Below are 17,508 nucleotides of genomic sequence, written 5' to 3' on the forward strand. Positions count from 1 at the left end.
GTTTCCATCTTTCCGGGCCAGTATGAGGTGATTGGTGTTTCTTAACGAGAAGTAGCCGATAACAGTCTCTCGCCCAATTGATTTGACTAGTTTCGTTCAGTAAAAAAGATTTCCAGTTTTCTCTGTAATTAAAGATCCAATTTTGCCCTGGGACTCGCGCTCTGTTCTTCAAGCGCACAGGAAGTGCACTCATTATCTAATTGTTATATATATCACAGATGCATTGAAATGTGGTAGGAACAAAAACGTTACACCTGGCGTTACACACGAGCCCTTAGGAAAATGTGTCTCTGATGTTCTTACCACATTTTGACATCATCGATCTGTGATCTCTAACTGAAAAGACGTACGGCAACATGGAATCTACTGTGTATTATAGTAAATAAACCAAAACCCAGAAATTGTGAATGACTTCTTAGATTCCCTCCGAAGGGCGTCCCACGATAAAAACGACGAGGGTGCTCGTCCTCGTCCTGTCCTCCAATAGATCGTAAGTACTAACCAGTTAAAATGCGAGAATGATTTGAATTATTGTATAAAATTAATTTTGCCACGATAATGGCATTCTCTGCTCAGGTCTTTATTAGTCAAAACTTCGCAGGGGCCTCTTGGTGATGGAACGTGATGGAACGTGATGGAACGTGATGGAACGTGATGGAACGTGATGGTATTATCGTTTTTTATTTTTTTTATTGTGACACGATCAGCCCATACCATGCCAGTCACTTAACCGAGCCGTAATCCTAATCATGGTATCTATTTTCCTGTTGTCTATAAAGTACAGTAATTTGATTGGCTCGTTACCGCAGACCCCCCGCAATATATATTGTTGTAGGCAAGAAAGTATACCCTCATTTTTCACCTCAAGTCACAGTGTCGACATCAGTTTTTTCCCCGAGTTCAAGATGGTCGCAGGAAGCTTCTTCAAGATTGTTACTCTGATAGTCCTCTTTCGAGCTGCACGCCCTACAAGTGCTGCAAGCACATCCCCGTCTGCGTGTCCCTGTCGTCCAGTCATTAATGTTTCTGTGGATGGCGTCGGTCAGTGCGACTTGTGCGATGGAAACAGCCAGTTGTTACAGGAAGTGAACGATTTGAAGAAAGAACTCGCCTCGATAAAGAATCAAATCAGTCAGATTCAGCCAGGTTAGTATGAGTCCATGTATCGATTGCATCGCCACGAACAGCCAGTTTGTTAATGAGTTTTTTAATGCTTTCACACAGGAACTGCAAACCCTAGAGCTATTACATCATTGTCCATCATGCCTCGTTATTATTGAATGTCTTTTTTATTCTGAGAAGACGTAAGAAGTTTAACATGCCTGCACGAACAAGTTCGACCTCAATTCAGACCCTACGTGTAATATACCTGGCAGTTGTCACAGAGCAGTTTTTTTTTTTGTCCCAATGTCAACTTTCAAGGGCTTATAGGGTCAACGATGCTTATTGTAAATGTGTGGCAGGGAGATAAGTTAAGATTGTTTTTGAAAATGACTTCACAAAAGTGTCAAGAAGAACTCGTGGATCGAATGATGATATGAGGCTCCATCTACTAAATGTTGACACGTCACTGAAGTTTTCAGCTTTCTTAGCCTGTTCCACGCTTTCGGTTAAAAGGAAAGACGCGAAAAAGCGCAGGGCGGGTGAACAAAGAGGAAAGAAAGGGATAGCCTCGAACAGGAGACAGGTCTTTGCAGGTCTTTGTGAGCTACTTCTGTTCGTAGTTGCCTCAAGTTCCCTTGGTTGCTATTCATTACTTTTATATTTTAATCTTCTTTCTTCGCATCTAGCATTGAATTAGATGCTTTTTAACATGCTAAGTTCAAAGCCGACGTCACGACTGCATTAGGGAGCTTAAGAAGCCACGACGGCGACGCCGAGGACAACGACGATTAAAAAATGATTTTATATCTTACCAACGAATCTGGCGATACCCTAGAGTGATTAACTTTGTTTATCATTGTCAAAACTATCACGAAACTGAATCTAGGACACATCGATAAATTCGAAACAGAAATTTAAAAATAGCCTTCGTGGTTCACGTTCTCCAGACAACGCGAAATTTGGTCATTTCACGTTGTTGTTTCGCAGAGGACGGCAAAGAAATGTACCAAGAATTACAACGCACGTGCACAGCCATTGTTCTGCTCATTAAACCTTTCGTTTAGCGACGTTTCCGTTGCCGTTGCCGTCGTGGTTTTCTTAAGCTCCCTAATTGTCTAACTGTAGGTGATATGCTCCCCAGCCTTTGAAAGTTGCAACGTTTCTTTAACGAAATGCAATTCTCGAATTCACAGGCAAGACGGGAAACTCGCCCAAGTCGGGTTTCCGTCAGTGACTAGTTTCCCATTCTACTGTGAAAACGGAACGGAGGGAAACTCGCCCAAATTTTGTCCGTCTACATGTCCATCAGAGTCGACGGACGAGTTTTAGCTCCTGCCAGACCCGTAGAAATCTGTCACGAATTCACGCTTAAACGGTTTGTTTTCTGGGATAACAAAATGGCGCCTAAATGACCTCTTATACGGTCTTATACGTCCTTATATAAATTTATGACGGTACGATTCAGTTGTCACCCTGCAGTATGAATACGGCTAATCCACAGCGCTAATTAGGGTTAACTTCGGTTTCCTTTGTTATGTTCCATTACAGGCTTACCATTCGACCTTTATTTTACTAAAAGCGGGACAAGTGACTATGTCATCCACCATGGCTTGCAAGTCACGAACGCGTTTACCGTGTGCTTACGAGTGCGTACAACGGACAAGACGGGAGATCACCGGACGGTCGTGAGTTACAGCACGAACTCGAACTTCAATGAAGTTCTAATAAACAGGATGTCTCAAATTCAACTAGTGATCATTGATGACTCAAGGTAACACTTTGGAAAAAGAGCAGAATCGTGGGATAAGCGGAGACTATTTAAAGAGTATACTTTGCGTTTCTGTCTTAATAGTGCTAACTGAACACTAATAGAGTTTTTGTACATTAAAAAATACGACGTATTCAGTAATTACAAATACTATAGTATATTGACGAGTTTCGATCGAGGCTTGCTTGAGGTTGCTTTCACACTATGGACACGTGTAGATGACTTGGTTTAGCAAGTGTCAATTTATTTAATTACGCCTGGTTCACATTTGCCGCATGACGAAATAACCATAGCGACATACTAAGAACGTTGTTTCGTTATGTTTGCAGCGTGAACATGCTGACATAATGACGTTTAGCAACAAAACAGAATGAAGATAACGACATAAGGAAAAAAAATGATCTTTTCCTTATGTCGTTATAATGTATGTGTATTTCTGTTAAAACAAGTGTGAACAACATTGACATAACATAACCGTGAAGAACCAGTAGCAATTCCAACAATTGTCTCTTCCTCCATTTTTCAGTTGTCTTCCTTTTATCTAGTCCCATGTCTTTATGTCGATATTTACATTGCCGTTATAAGCGATTATGTCGTTTCGTCATTATGCCGTTATGTCGTTAGTGTGAACCAGACCTTACTGGAGAACACTTACCTTCGGTAACGCACGTATGCTTTATACATGTAATTTTATTACCCAATCAAAAAATCGGTATTTCTTAAAACGGTAACCTTCATCCTTTCTCTTTACTCCTTAGGATCAGTGGAATATCAGCAAATGATGGCTTCTGGCATCACATATGTGTTTCATGGGAAAACAAAGTTGGCTCCTGGAAGATTTACAAAGATGGCGTCTCCCAAGCCAGTGGGTCTGGATTTAAAACCGGTCACGTGATCAACACAAATGGAATCCTCGTCATCGGGCAGGACCAAGATTCGTTTGGAGGAGGATTTGTCGCTAGCCAAAGCTACATTGGAGAACTCACTGATCTGAACGTGTGGAACAGGGTCCTTACTGCAAATGAAATACTCAAGCTGTCCAGGTCATGTCACGGGGGAAGGGGTAATGTCAAGAAATGGTCTGATTTTAAAGTTGGACTTAGAGGTGATGTGAGAGTTATTTCTCCATCTGCTTGCGAAATATGAAATGCTTCATACTTAAACGTCATTTCTAACTACTTCTTAGGACGTCAAATCAAATCAGAGTAGATGTTAGGTTTCGCTTTGCCATGAGGTACAGTAATCTCGATTTGGCACTAACGGGGTTTTAGAGTACACAGTATTAGGTTTTTATGTATGCACTTGTCGTCAGTTATAGGATAAGTGAAATGCCTACATTTGCAGTGATTGTAGTCTGCTGGCAGCTGGTTTTTTCTCTAAGGGTCACCAGGACGAGTGTTTAGTCATCGCGAACGCAAAAGGGCGGTATGGTGGTGGCCGAGTAGGGAAGAAGGCGGGACAAGGGCGGTATGGCCGAGTAGCCATGTCTCGTCCCATTCCTCTTTAGGCTGTTCTTATGTACAGTTGATGTGATGTCTTCCAAGATTTTATCAACTTAATAAATGTAGATGTAGATAGTGATAGCGCCATCATTTACGTTTGTTGGCATTTAAAGTAGACAGTGTTATGCAGGGATGGGAGGGCTTACAGCGAGCACCAGAGGCGCTAACTTTCCTTATGGGTTTATAATTATTATTCTACGTATTTTTAGCTTGAAATTGTGGTAAAGCTCCCCCAGCCCCCCCCCCCCCCGGTTTCGCCGTCCCTGTTATGTAAAGGATGTATGATACAGCGGGTTGGGCACGGGATTTTTTTTTTACCGGAAGCGACTATTCATTTAATATGACGGGGAGAAGGTGGTGGAAATGGGGTTGTAATGGGCTTGGGGGTCATCCGTTTACATGTTTTAAGAGCTGACTTTGCGTGTATGACTCTGAAATAAATGTAAAAGTGTGTTTTGACAGTTCTCTTTATTCTGTCTCTTCTCAAACTCCGGCAGTCTCTATCACGTTAGTCTGTCCACCGACCATCGATTTTGTCTGAGTTCGTCCAGATCGCAAGCAAAAGTAGCAACTGCAGGGGATTTGAAAGGCCCGCACGCAAGGGGACGGCATATGTGGTAAGCACCTTTTAGGGGTTTGCCAAATGTATTTAGCGTCACCTTTCGGAATTTGAAGTAGCGATTTAAAAAAAAATTCCAGGATGGGATTGCCCTAAATCTCTTTCGCACATCAATGTAACATTGCTGGCTGACAAATTCCTCCTACCGGCTTCAGTGTGATGGGCGGCCGCTGAAATAAGCTAACCACAAAGTTTTGCATGCCAGTTCATTCTAACTGGAAATAACCATTAGAATATCAAACTTCCTGACCAACTAGGTCTCAGTCCGTCTAGTCTATATTTTCGGTTAAGAATTATTTTTATTATATGTCTTAGTTACTACGCGCGCTGTGATTGGTCAATTTAACGAGCCGTATTCCACTGTGCGGCCCGCTAAAATTTAAAGCTGTTTTGATGCCAAAATGTTTCGTGATTTATCGCCAAGTGTTCTTAACTTTTATTGCTGGTAAAAGTTTAAAACTCCCCTTTTACTTTAAATTGTGTACTAACAACGATTTCAAATTGTCTCGTTTTGCCTTTGACGTGAGTCAGAAATTTAAAGCCCTTCCGTGTGAATAGAATAGCGTCCCCGAACCTGCCAGACACACAGTATTGATACAATAAATATCTTACCAACCTCGTCTTCTCCGTCCTTACTATAAGTTACGGATGCTCGTGTTTTCGCCTTCCACTTATGGCCAGCGCGCTACGCGCTTGGGCCGTAAACCGAAAGGGAAAAAAACTCGTTCCGTAACTTACAGTATGGACCGAGAAGACGAGGTTAGTAAAAGGTATTTATTGATATTCTCAGAAAGCAGAAACCAAAAGACGAATAACGCTATCCGGTGGATAAATGTGGACAAAACATTCTGCGCCATTTTCTTGAGAGCAATTTATCCGGTACACAGCCACTTCTAGGTGTTCAATTAGTTAAGGCGCAGCGCAAATAAATGCGCACAAAACCTGGGAGAAATGCGGCGCGGGAAGGTTTTGTTAGCGTTTGTTAGCGTTTGTTAGCGTTTGTTAGCGCTGTGACCTATTTAACTACACGCCTGAATGGAAAAGGCTTTCTTTTAAATAGCGTTAAGGGACGGACCATTAGAAAAGTGATAAGGGGGAGTGGGGAAGGGGGAAGGGAGAATTTTTCAACTTGCAGGAATTATTTCTCACGTCCACTGCCTCTGCAGGATTTTTTTTGGGAGGTCAAGTCCCATACACTTATCTTTTTTTTGGTGGGGGAGGGAATATTCTACTGCCGCAATCTTAATCTTGACGCTCGCCACAATCTGATGGCTTGGAACAAACTTCAAACAAATATTCTTTTTCGATCTTTCACACAATCGTTTTGCTTTACTGTGAAAATTATATTCCGGGGGAAAGATAACCAAACATCTGACACATTTAAGAGAGTCGTACAGGGGGGTCTTTTGCACGGTTCACGAACGGAAAAAAATAGCATTTTTGGTACGTTTTCCACGATTTTCAGCTGATAAATTTAATGTACCGATTGGAGTTGAATTATAATGCGTCATTTACTTTGTCAAAAACCTAAACTGGATTGAAATTGCTCATACTAAACGCATCAGATGTGTTATTAAAAACCTCACTGATAGTCTTTGATTATGACGTTTGTCAGACGTTGATCTTAACGGCCATCTTAGGGAAAGTGTTACGGTTCGTCATGGGTGTGCACATCTGTGCCCACAATCGTCATTTATACACATCAGTTGCGAAAAACACGGTATGTGCTTGCTTAATTGCCAACAAATCAAGCAGGATGGCTGTTTATAGAACATGGTTTTTTTTATCACTTTTAAGCTATGGTTATCCATGAGGGTTTTTCTGCAAGCAATTTTGGCTACAGTGTCCATGATGAGGTTGCTGGGCACAAAATGTATTAGCCTTGAAAGGGAAAAATGTCCGCTTTCATAATTGTAGAGAAAACCAGGTCAGTGGGGATTGCACCAGGACAAAGAAATTAAAACTGCAATATAAAGTGGCTGTCAAGTTGCCATTCAGGCGAGTACAGTTTGTAAGCCTGACAGTGCAATTCATTCTGCAGAAACTTTTTTCTTCATTTTTTCTTAGCACGATTTCCTTTTTCAGTCGCCCTCCCTTGCATGAATATTTTTCCCATCCCCCATCACTTTTCTAATGGTCCGTTCCTAACGTTATCGGCCACTTGATCAACCGACGGCGAGGTAATTTAATTTTGTTTTATTATTTGTTCAGAACAGACTCCTTCAACTGCATCCATTGTATTCGTCATATACATGGAGCGTGTCCAAAAATATCGCCTTTGAGGTTTCTAACAAGGCACTATAACGTCACATGTCGTTGAACTCACGCCATTATTTACAAAAAGCTGTCAGCTTGACCAGATTTATGATGTTTAAAAGCTATAAAGTGAAAACCAGTTTTCTACGCAGCTATAGAAAACCTCAACACTGACTCTGAAATAATCAAAACGGATCAAGAAAGCTAAAAATATCTTAAAAGTAAAAGTGACTTCAAGAAAGATGACAATTTTTTTTTCTAAGGAAATTCAAAATTACAAAAACATACCAGTCAAATTCGGGTACCAAAGAAATGTCAAGCTTGTTAACTGTTAACATGTCATCGAAATTGTTCCCAGGTAGACTTTACAAAAAGTCACCAAATTTGAAGTTTATCGCCTTAATGGATGTAGTGCTAAAAGAGCTTAAAATTGCGAAGGGAAAGTAATTCACATCAACATGAAAGACGCCCAAACAGCCCATACAGCCTCAGTCATAAAACAAAATTCTGACTGAGGCAAGGTCTATGGTTCAATTCACTTCCTAGGTATTTAGGGTGTTTATTTATTTGCCAGTAGTGTTTTACTTTCCCCCTTCCAAATAACAACAACAACAACCAAAAAAAAGTGGGCTAAGTGCCTCGGTTTGCCTCAAACTGCTACGGTCCTGACAATATAACAACATAACGGTAAAACAATGACAACATAACAATGGCAATATAAAACATGACGCAACGATCCAGACGATCAATCGCGTGTAGGAAGCAGTTTCTACTGATGCATGCTTGTGTGGAATACAAATATCGAGTTGGCAATATGTGAAATGTATCTAGGGATTGCATAAGTAGAAATAGACAACAATATTACAGCCTTAATTTACAGAAAAGTAAACACAGATCAAACCCGAAATGTACACTAAAATCCCTTTATTATTTAGAAGGCTTCAACTAAAGGTTCTCTACAAATCGTTACCATCTTAGTAAATTTTCATTTCTAAAATGTTGTTACGGTCAATCGGTTTACTTGGATTTGATCGGAAATAAATAGAACAGCGGAGGAAAAGTTCAATGAATAAATACAGCAGAACCATTTATAAAACTAAAAAAACTAACTATATTGTTAACTCCAGTAAATACCGTGCATGCTCCAGTTATTCTACTTGATAATATCAGCACTTTGTTATTATAAAGTACTGTACGTGTTATTATAAACTACTTTTGCTATGAACAAGTACAGTTTGAAAAAGGGTCTTCGTTCCCCACCAACTAGTCACTGTTCTATGGTCGTGTAGATCATTGACTTTTGACCTTCTACAGAGTTTATCGTCTTTGACTTGGAACAATGGATGTGTGTTTTTCTCTTCCTGGTCAACAAATGGAATCAGATCGGTCACCACAGTTGTTTCAAGAGTTTTTGTGGGGTTCCTGTAAGCTTCGTACACCTGATCAACTGATAGCCGCACAGCCACGGTTACAAGCTTTAAATTGTCCTTGCTCTTTTCATGTAGAAGCATTCCATCTCCATATGATGTCCACTTATCTGCTCTTACGTTTGTTACGCGCAGGCCAAATTCCCCATCTTCATCGTGCATGCACTTACTAAGTAAGTGGCCAACACTGGCTGGAGTGGTTTCCTTTCTCAACTGAACTCTTGGCGTCCTGTAATAACAAGACATGAAGGAGTTTTGTTACTAAATGTAGAGTCCATATATTCGTGGAAAAATGTTGTTGTAGAAAAAAGGTTTAATACGGGAAATACAGAGGAAATGATAATTGGAGGAATGTTTGTGTTTTGATATTAAAAATAAGTGGACGCCGATGTATGAATTAATTATTTTCTATTCGACAAATTTCTAAATCAACAGATATCTTAATTACACTTAGAAGTATAAGAAAATATGTAACATATCATTTACCTGATGTGTCCACTCGAGAAGCTGTCAGTAAGAAAATGACAAGCAAACCCGTCCAACGATAATGCTTCATGAAGGAATCTCTTACTCTCATTCCCTGCATATTCACTCGCTTCTCTCGCTTTGTTCAGAGCTAACAGATGACCCGCAAGATATGCGTCTTTAGCGTGAGGAAGGAAATGGTCGTAATTATTCTGAGCTAATTCCAACATCCGTCCATGTTTAATCGGCAGGCCACCTAGCCACATCCCACCGGTGATTTGGTCCCATTCTTTGTTGCCGATGCTTGCACCTGTTTGGCTTTCTTTGTCTAATGCCGTGATCAGCTTGTTCAACTCTTTCTGTAATTTGTCCTTTGGTGCACGAGCCAGAGAGTTGTATGCAGCAAGGAAGCGCTGCTGACGATCAGAATCAGCTTGGTTTATTCCTTTAGAAGGATCGATAATTGGATGCTCTGGTATACCATAAAAATCTCCTGCAAGTGCTATGATTTGCCCGAATGACATCTCCACACCATTTGGAAGCTCGAGATGTCTTAGCTCGGCTTGGTTCAACTCGATTTGTTCTCCAATGAATTTGTGTTCGAATGAACAAAAATCAACACAGTCCTCTCCAGTCATGGGCTTGGCATCTTCCACAGGCGTGCACATATTGAGTTCAACTTTTTCAGCTGATCCGACGCAGGTCACCGGCTTCATGTTTCGTAACTGGTAAAAAAAATTAATTCAATGTAACCAACGTTGAATTTGAGTGACAATTCATGCTGGGATTCACATATTTGGTGGTATCTACAGCTTGTCGCTTTCGGAAAAAAAAGAAAAAAAAAGTTGCGATGGAAATTCCTGGGATATAAAGGTGTTATTTTCTTATTTTAATTAATTTCTTGGCTAACGCTAACCGCCCCCAAACAATGCCTTGTAATTCTTTTCATTCTATCAGCGTATTCGTTAGGAACATTCAAATTAACATATTATGTTTCGGGATGCAATTTTCAAGTATAATTCTTTCATGAATTGGAAGCGCAGAGGCAGATGAAAATTAAAATGCTTATTGAATTTTCCAGCTGTTAATTGCAAGAGTTTTCAAGAAAATTATTTCCAAATTTTGGAGGATTTCACAGCACATTCTGCAGTTTTGTGTGACGTTCGTATGATAGAGAAATTAATTTGAAATGCTCCAGGGAAGGTACATGAAACGGCTCGTTCCCTACAAAGGCTTAAAGGCTCGACAATAAACTGTACAACGTATGATTTGTATTGGTGTAAAAGCTTCCAGTGGACTTTCCAGTGGACTTTCCAGTGGACTTTCCAGTGGACTTTCCAGTGAACATCAGAGCGGTAGCCGCGCGTTATAGCGTGACGCGGGCCTTTCGGCAACTCGGTAAAATATAAGCTCTTTTCACCAGGATTAGTGCTCGTGATTATTGTTACTCTATTAGCTACTTTAGATAGTACCTCGTAGTTAAATGTTAATGAGAAATACAACGTTGACTCTTACCCTTGTGGCTGGATCTTTCAACGATATTAGGGCGAGAAAGCAACAGCAATTCTTGCGCTCTCCTAATGGCTTGAGCAAATGAACTCTATGTATGCTTTGTTCTGGACATCCTCCTTATATGCGCTCCCGGAGGCAGTTCTTCCTGCTACTAGACGCCATTTGCTCTTCCGGGGGATGTCAGCGTCAGCGTCAACGTTATAATTATTTTTCGTGGGCTGCTCTTACGCATTGTGAAAACATCGTAACTTCATTCATACGGTGGACTCATTTGACGCAAACATGGCAGGTGTCTTTACACAGACTAGCGTATAAATGTATTTTAATGAAAGTAGGAGGTCATCCAAAAAACGTATATTTCTTGTCAACGCTAATAGAAACCTCGCACTAAGTTTAGCCTAAGTCGAATTTTCGGCTTCTTACGAGACGAATTTCTTCAGCATAGCAGGCACTTTAGAGGCTGAAACTTCGGTGAGTGGAAAAGCCGAATGTTTACTTGCTATAGGTGACGACAAAAAAGCAACCTTTTTGGAGTGAGGTTCTCCTTTAACAAACAAAATCTGTACGGAACGTTTGCCATAAACTGTGATAGCAATCACATCCGGCCGGAGTATTCACGTTCGCATTTCGTAAACCGACTGAAGTCATTCAAACGGTCCCCCCGCAAACAAGAGGAAGAGGGAGCCAAGGATACGGTCCAAACTAAGCCATGTTGACCAACACATTTGATTGTAACTAAAATCGAACCATATGGCACGACAGAGAAAACCTTACAAAAACGAAAGATGTTATTTTCTCCTACCTTCTCGATTTTATTGTTTTGACTTTCGCTACAAGAACTCGCGTTATGTGCGTGTATCGCATTACCATATTGCAGGCTTCTCCTGTCATGTACACACATATATTACCATATCTTGAGCTTCCCGTATTACTGGTTGGTCTTCTCGCGGACTAAGTATGACTTCCTGTATTGGGCAATGTTAAGCAAGCAAAGATTATGCTTGATTTGTACTGCAAAGGTGATTGTAAAATAACTCATGTGCAATTTACCCGAGGTTCGTGCATTATTCATTGCCACATAGATCGTCTCTTTGTCATTGCCGCACACTATGTTTACTTTGACTTTGATGGCCAGCACATATTCAAATATTTTTTTTTAACAATGTTTTAAAAGTAAGTAAAAATCAAGGGAGGCGATTAGGCCGCCATAGAAGCAATCATAATAGAGGGTATTATTATTCTTTTGCAATTTATGACCGTTTGTTTATCGCCTGTTGTGAACGAGTCGGGTGTTACCACATTGGTTTGTTTATTTCCAGCGTTTACAATTAGCACCCCAGTACTGAGTATTTCTAATTTCTAGTTGATAAAGGGGAAGGTTTTGAAACCCGGCAAACTTTAAAGCAGGAAACAAAGATTATATATTTATTCCGTTGTTTATTATTTTCACGGAGAAATTAGCTATACAGCTACTCTTGTAAATCCGAGGTGAAATAAAGGTGATGTATGTATGTACGATAAGCCTGATTTTGCTTAAGGGTCCAGGACCATGCACAATCTTTCGTTTTTCGCTCATACGTTATGCCTTAATTACCATGTCCAAGTAAACAACTGTTGTGTTTCGCGCTCGGACAAGGCCAAAAACTTAAACAAATTAAATACTGTAGAGAACTTTTTGTCGGACTTTACAACCATTCCCTTGTTTAGATTATGAATAGGGATATTTTTGTGTCAGCAAGTTATTCTTAGCTGCAAAGGTAAGTTTCGCACATGAAGAAATGGAGTATGGATTTTTGAATAGATACGTACAGAAGACGCAGGCAATAAGAATCCTTTAATTTACAGCTTTACATAAGCAAAGAACGGGAGAGGGATCCTTGTAAGAATGGCCTTCTCTAAACGACTTTAACTGATGCTGCTGTTGTAATCGATTTTGACGCATACGGGCCCTGTCAGACAGAAACAGTTTACGTCATTCTATAGTAGACGGACCTACGTATCGAAGAACATACAAAATAATACAAAACAAGCAGCGCTTGGCTTTATTTAAGTTACCTGGTAACTTTAAGGTGGTAGATTGGAATTAAATCAGTTATGTCACTTTAAAGATGCGTCGTCCCAATTTTGGAGAGACACCGGTCATTTCTATTTTGAATTAACGGCTGACAGCTACACTCTCTGAACTTGACCGGAGAAACTGCTTGACGCATGTAATGGATGACTGAACCATTCAAAAACATACGTCAGTGATTGATTGACATCGTTAGTATACCTGTGTTGAATGTTCTACTCGTGAAGATCTAAAACGATCTTAACACGGACTCTTCTATTCTAGAGGTGACCTTGAAGACTGCAAAATTTAAACCAGGTGGTGAGACCTACTTTTTTGCTCGAAAGCTTGGTACGGTTGTACTACAGTTCTTGCTCAAAAGGTTGCGTGACGCACGCCAAACGGGAACTCGATACAAAGTGTCACTGACCCAAGCTGTTCCTAAACATTCAAATTAAACCTCTCAAAGTCTGTTTAACATATCTGGCCAGAAGCACATTTGACCGATTTAAACTCGCATGCCGTTGGTGTCGTTAAAATGGCCCTTTTTTACGTCTTTGGTCCGGGCCGTTTACCTATAGAAATGTTTAAATAATATGTTTTTAAGCATTATTCCATTCTTTTGAACCTTTTATTCAAAACCCGGTACCCTTCTCTTCTCTTAATTATTACACGCTCTCTCTCTTCTCTCCGTCTCTCAAGTCAACCATCTGTCATCAAGTGCCTGATGGTAAACAACATATATTGCGTCAATAAGTTGTAGATTCCTGCATTACACACGGGCCTGCTACCCAATAGTAGGACATCCACTGGGAAGTGCTGCATGATTTGGCTAGGACTTCCCGCATTATCAAGTTGCGGCATTCCTAATTCCGCTAACCGAAAGCAAGCAACCGACGAATTATCGACTACCCTAGCAGTACTAATAATTATATATACTAGGCAATAAGATTATGAGCTCGAGATTTCCATCGCGTGGCAGTTGACCCGGGCTGCACCCTGGTCAACTATCACGCATGAAATCGAGAGCGAATAATTTAATTGTTTTAGTATAAATCTACTAATCGTTCAAATCTTTATCTAAATCCTCTTCACAGACACTTCGAAAACGCCAAGAAGCGGCCGTCACGTTCATTTAACAGAGGGCCCCCAATAGGTTTGGCGGGATGCGGGATTTGGCTTTTTTTCGCCGTGATATTCGAGATTTGAGCTGAAAACAGGGGCTGGAAGCGGGAATTACAATTACGAGCGGGAGTGGGATTTCGTGTTTTTATGGGGTTGGGATGCGGGATTCGCAGGGGGAATAGAGCGGGATACGGGATTTAAATTATTACATGACCTCGTAAATTAACCAGCGCAAAAACCGCAAGCTGGTAGAAACGAACCTTTTGTGCATATAGCTGTGTCAGGTTTCTAATGAATAGCAACGGCTCTCTACCCTATCAGGTTCTGTCAAACGTATCCATTATCGCTTGATTATGTTAGCATCATGAGACTGTATGAGGTCTTTGAGTCCTATTTCAATCATTTGTGTTGGCCTCTGATATTAATGACATCTGTCCATTGGCTCCCCGCGGCTTTGGCGCTCGTTATCGTGGCTTCGCCGCTTTCTTAGCGCGCTCAAATTGCTTTAAAACCGCCAAGCTACAGAGGCTATCCATTTCCGACATTTTCGACGCTTGCGCCTGTAATCTTGACCACCCCTCTGCCACCGATCCTTTCTAGTTTTTCTTAGTCTTTCGACCTTTTCCAGAGCGCTTGACCGGGCGCTTGGCTTGTTTTGGCCAGGATGGCCCCACCGGATGGCGGTGACAACGATTTAACGGACGAATTATGCGACATTATAAATTGCTTCGCCATATTCACACCTTATTCACCATTAATTCTATGGGATGTAAATGAACCCACATACTGATCGAAAAGAGTAGGGGATGTAGTTCCCGGTGTGGTGGTCTATCTCTCATCTGATGGTTAAATGCACGGAGATATTAGCAGCATAAGCTTCTCTGAAATCCGAGGGTAAATAAAGTAATGTATATATGTATATTTACGAAAAGGATGTGCGAGCAGGAATGCCTTCATTCGAAAAGAAAAATTCTTAGCCCACAGAAAATGAAGACGCTGAAAGCTTTGAAGGAAACTGTCAGGTGTGTTTACGGGCCATCTCATGGACACGAACAATCTTTTTCTTTCACTGATACGTGGGCAGAAGAAAACAAAACAAAACTGACCGTTTACAGAAAGTAACGTTATAATCATTTGTGCTTACTTATCTGCTACCCTTTGAGTCCTTTTGTGATCTTCTATGCGATGTCTATTTTTAAAAGGTTTCTGCGTTAATTATTAATTTAATAATTCAATAAATTAATAATTAACGCGGAAATGTCTTTGAAAAGTGAACGGGATCGGGATTTACAGGCTAAAAAGGGCGGGATGGCGGGATTAACAAGTAAAAATGGGCGGGAAAGCGGGATCTGAGAACCCTATTGTGGACCCTCTTAACAAGGACACACTGCCACGCTACTCACTATCACAGATTATAGTTCACCACAAAATTTTCTCAGATTCTTATTGGTTTAAATTGATCACGTAACGCGATCGGCTTGGGGGTCATCCGTTTACATGTTTTAAGAGCTGACTTTGCGTTTATGACTCTGAAATAAATGTAAAAGTGTGTTTTGACAGTTCTCTTTATTCTGTCTCTTCTCAAACTCCGTCAGTCTCTATCACGTTAGTCTGTCCACCGACCATCGATTTTGTCTGAGTTCGTCGAGATCGCAAGCAAAAGTGGCAACTGCAGGGGATTTGAAAGGCCCGCACGCCAGGGGGTGGCATATGTGGTAAGCACCTTTTAGGGGTTTGCTAAATGCATTTAGCGTCACCTTTCGGAATTTGAAGTAGCGATTTTAAAAAAATTTCCAGGGTGGGATTGCTCTGAATCTCTTTCGCACATCAATGTAACATTGCTGGCTGCACATGTACAAATTGCTCCTACAGGCTTCAGGGTGACAGGCGGCCGTTGAAATAAGCTAACTACAAAGTTTTGCATGTCAGTTCATTCTAACTGGAAATAACCATTAGAATATCAATCAATCAATATCAAATATCAAGCTGTTTTGATGCCAAAATGTTTCGTGATTTATCGCCAAGTGTTCTTAACTTTTATAGCTGGTAAAAGTTTAAAACTCCTTTTTTACTTTAAATTGTGCATTAAAACGTGCTAACAACCCAGCCACGATTTCAAATTGTCTCGTTTTGCCTTTGACGTGAGTCAGAAATTTAAAGCCCTTCCGTGAGAATAGAATAGCATCCCCGAACCTGCGAGACACACAGTATTGATACAATAAATATCTTACCAACCTCGTCGTCTCCGTCCTTACTGTAAGTTACGGATCCTCGTGTTTTCCCCTTCCACTTATGGCCAGCGCGCTTCGCGCTTGCGCCGTAAACCGAAAGGGAAAAAACTCGGTCCGTAACTTACAGTATGGCCCGAGAAGACGAGGTTAGTAAGAGGTATTTTATTGATATTCTCAGAAAGCAGAAACCAAAAGACGAATAACCCTATCCGGTGGATAAATGTGGACAAAACATGCTGCGCCATTTTCTTGAGAGCAATTTATCCGGCACATAGCCACTTCCAGGTGTTCCGTTAGTTGGGGCGCAGCGCAAATCAATGCGCACAAAAAAAGGGGAGACATTCGGCGCGGGAAGGCTTTGTTAGCGTTTGTTATCGTTTGTTAGCGCTGTAACCTATTTAACTACACGCTTGAATGGAAAAGGTTTTCCTTTAGATAGTATTAAGGGACGGACGAGTAGAAAAGTGATGGGGTGGGGAGGACTTTTTCAACTTGCAGGAATTATTTCCCACGTCCACTGCCTCTGCAGGATTTTTTTTGGGGGAGGTCAAGTCCCCTACACGAATTTTTTTTTGGGTGGGGGAGGCAATATTCTACTGCCGCAATCTTAATCTTGACACTCGCCGCAATCTGATTGCCTGGAACAGGCTTCAAACAAATATTCTTTTTTTATATCTTTCACACAATCGTTTTGCTTTAGTGAAAATTATATTCCGGGGGTAAACATAACCAAACATCTGACACATTTAAGAGGGTCGTACAGGGGGGTCTTTTGCACGGTTCACGAACGGAAAAAAATAGAAGCATTTTTGGTACGTTTTCCACGATTTTCCGCTGATAAATTTAATGTACCGATTGGAGTTGAATTATAAGGCGTCGTTTACTTTGTGAAAAACCTAAACTGGATTGAAACTGCCCATACGAAATGCATCAGTTGTGTTATTAAAAACCTGCATGATTATCTTTGATTTCGACGTTTGTCCGACGTTGATCTTAACGGCCATCTTAGGGAAAGTGTTACGGTCCGCCATGGATGTGCACATCTGTGCCCACAATCGTTATTTATCACCTCCTACATGTCGAGGCTGTAAAAACACGGTATGTGCTTGCTTAATTGCCAACAAATCAAGCAGGATGGCTATTTATAGAACATGTTTTTTTATCACTTTTAAGCCATGGTTATCCATGAGGGTTTTTCTGCAAGCATGTTTGGCTACTAGAGTCCATGATGAGGTTGCTGGGCGCAAAATATATTAGCCTTGAAAGGGAAAAATGTCCGCTTTCCTAATTGTAGAGAAAACCAGGTCGATGGGGATTGCACCAGGACAAAGAAATTAAAACTGCAGTATAAAGTGGCTGCCAAGTTGCCATTCAGGCGAGTACAGTTTGTAAGCCTGACAGTGCAATTCATTCTGCAGAAACTTTTTTCTTCATTTTTTCTTAGCACGA

General features: G+C 40.9%; 2 protein-coding genes across 3 annotated transcripts; one reads left to right on the plus strand and one right to left on the minus strand.

The window, feature by feature from the left end:
- The first annotated feature begins 8 nt into the window (after nt 1-8).
- LOC110059068 (C-reactive protein-like) lies at nt 9-4,835 on the plus strand. Its single transcript, XM_020765748.2, has 3 exons — nt 9-1,146; nt 2,653-2,875; nt 3,631-4,835. Exons 1-3 carry the CDS (start codon nt 750-752, stop codon nt 4,016-4,018), a joined length of 1,008 nt encoding a protein of 335 aa, XP_020621407.2. The 5' UTR covers nt 9-749; the 3' UTR covers nt 4,019-4,835.
- A 2,339-nt stretch (nt 4,836-7,174) lies between these two features.
- LOC110059059 (uncharacterized) lies at nt 7,175-10,821 on the minus strand. Of its 2 annotated transcripts, XM_020765739.2 has the most exons (3): nt 10,657-10,821; nt 9,163-9,866; nt 7,175-8,905 (listed from the first exon to the last, which is right to left on the minus strand). In XM_020765739.2, exons 2-3 carry the CDS (start codon nt 9,855-9,857, stop codon nt 8,452-8,454), a joined length of 1,149 nt encoding a protein of 382 aa, XP_020621398.2. In that variant the 5' UTR covers nt 9,858-9,866; nt 10,657-10,821; the 3' UTR covers nt 7,175-8,451. The 2 variants fall into 2 exon arrangements, with proteins under 2 accessions (XP_020621398.2, XP_089134476.1); XM_089278350.1 differs by lacking the exon at nt 10,657-10,821 and having other exon boundaries at nt 9,163-9,994.
- Between the last annotated feature and the right edge of the window lie 6,687 nt (nt 10,822-17,508).

The sequence above is a fragment of the Orbicella faveolata genome, unplaced genomic scaffold (genome assembly GCF_042242905.1).
Source record: "Orbicella faveolata isolate gen_17 unplaced genomic scaffold, um_ofav_v1 contig_46, whole genome shotgun sequence".
NCBI classification, from domain to species: Eukaryota; Metazoa; Cnidaria; class Anthozoa; order Scleractinia; family Merulinidae; genus Orbicella; species Orbicella faveolata.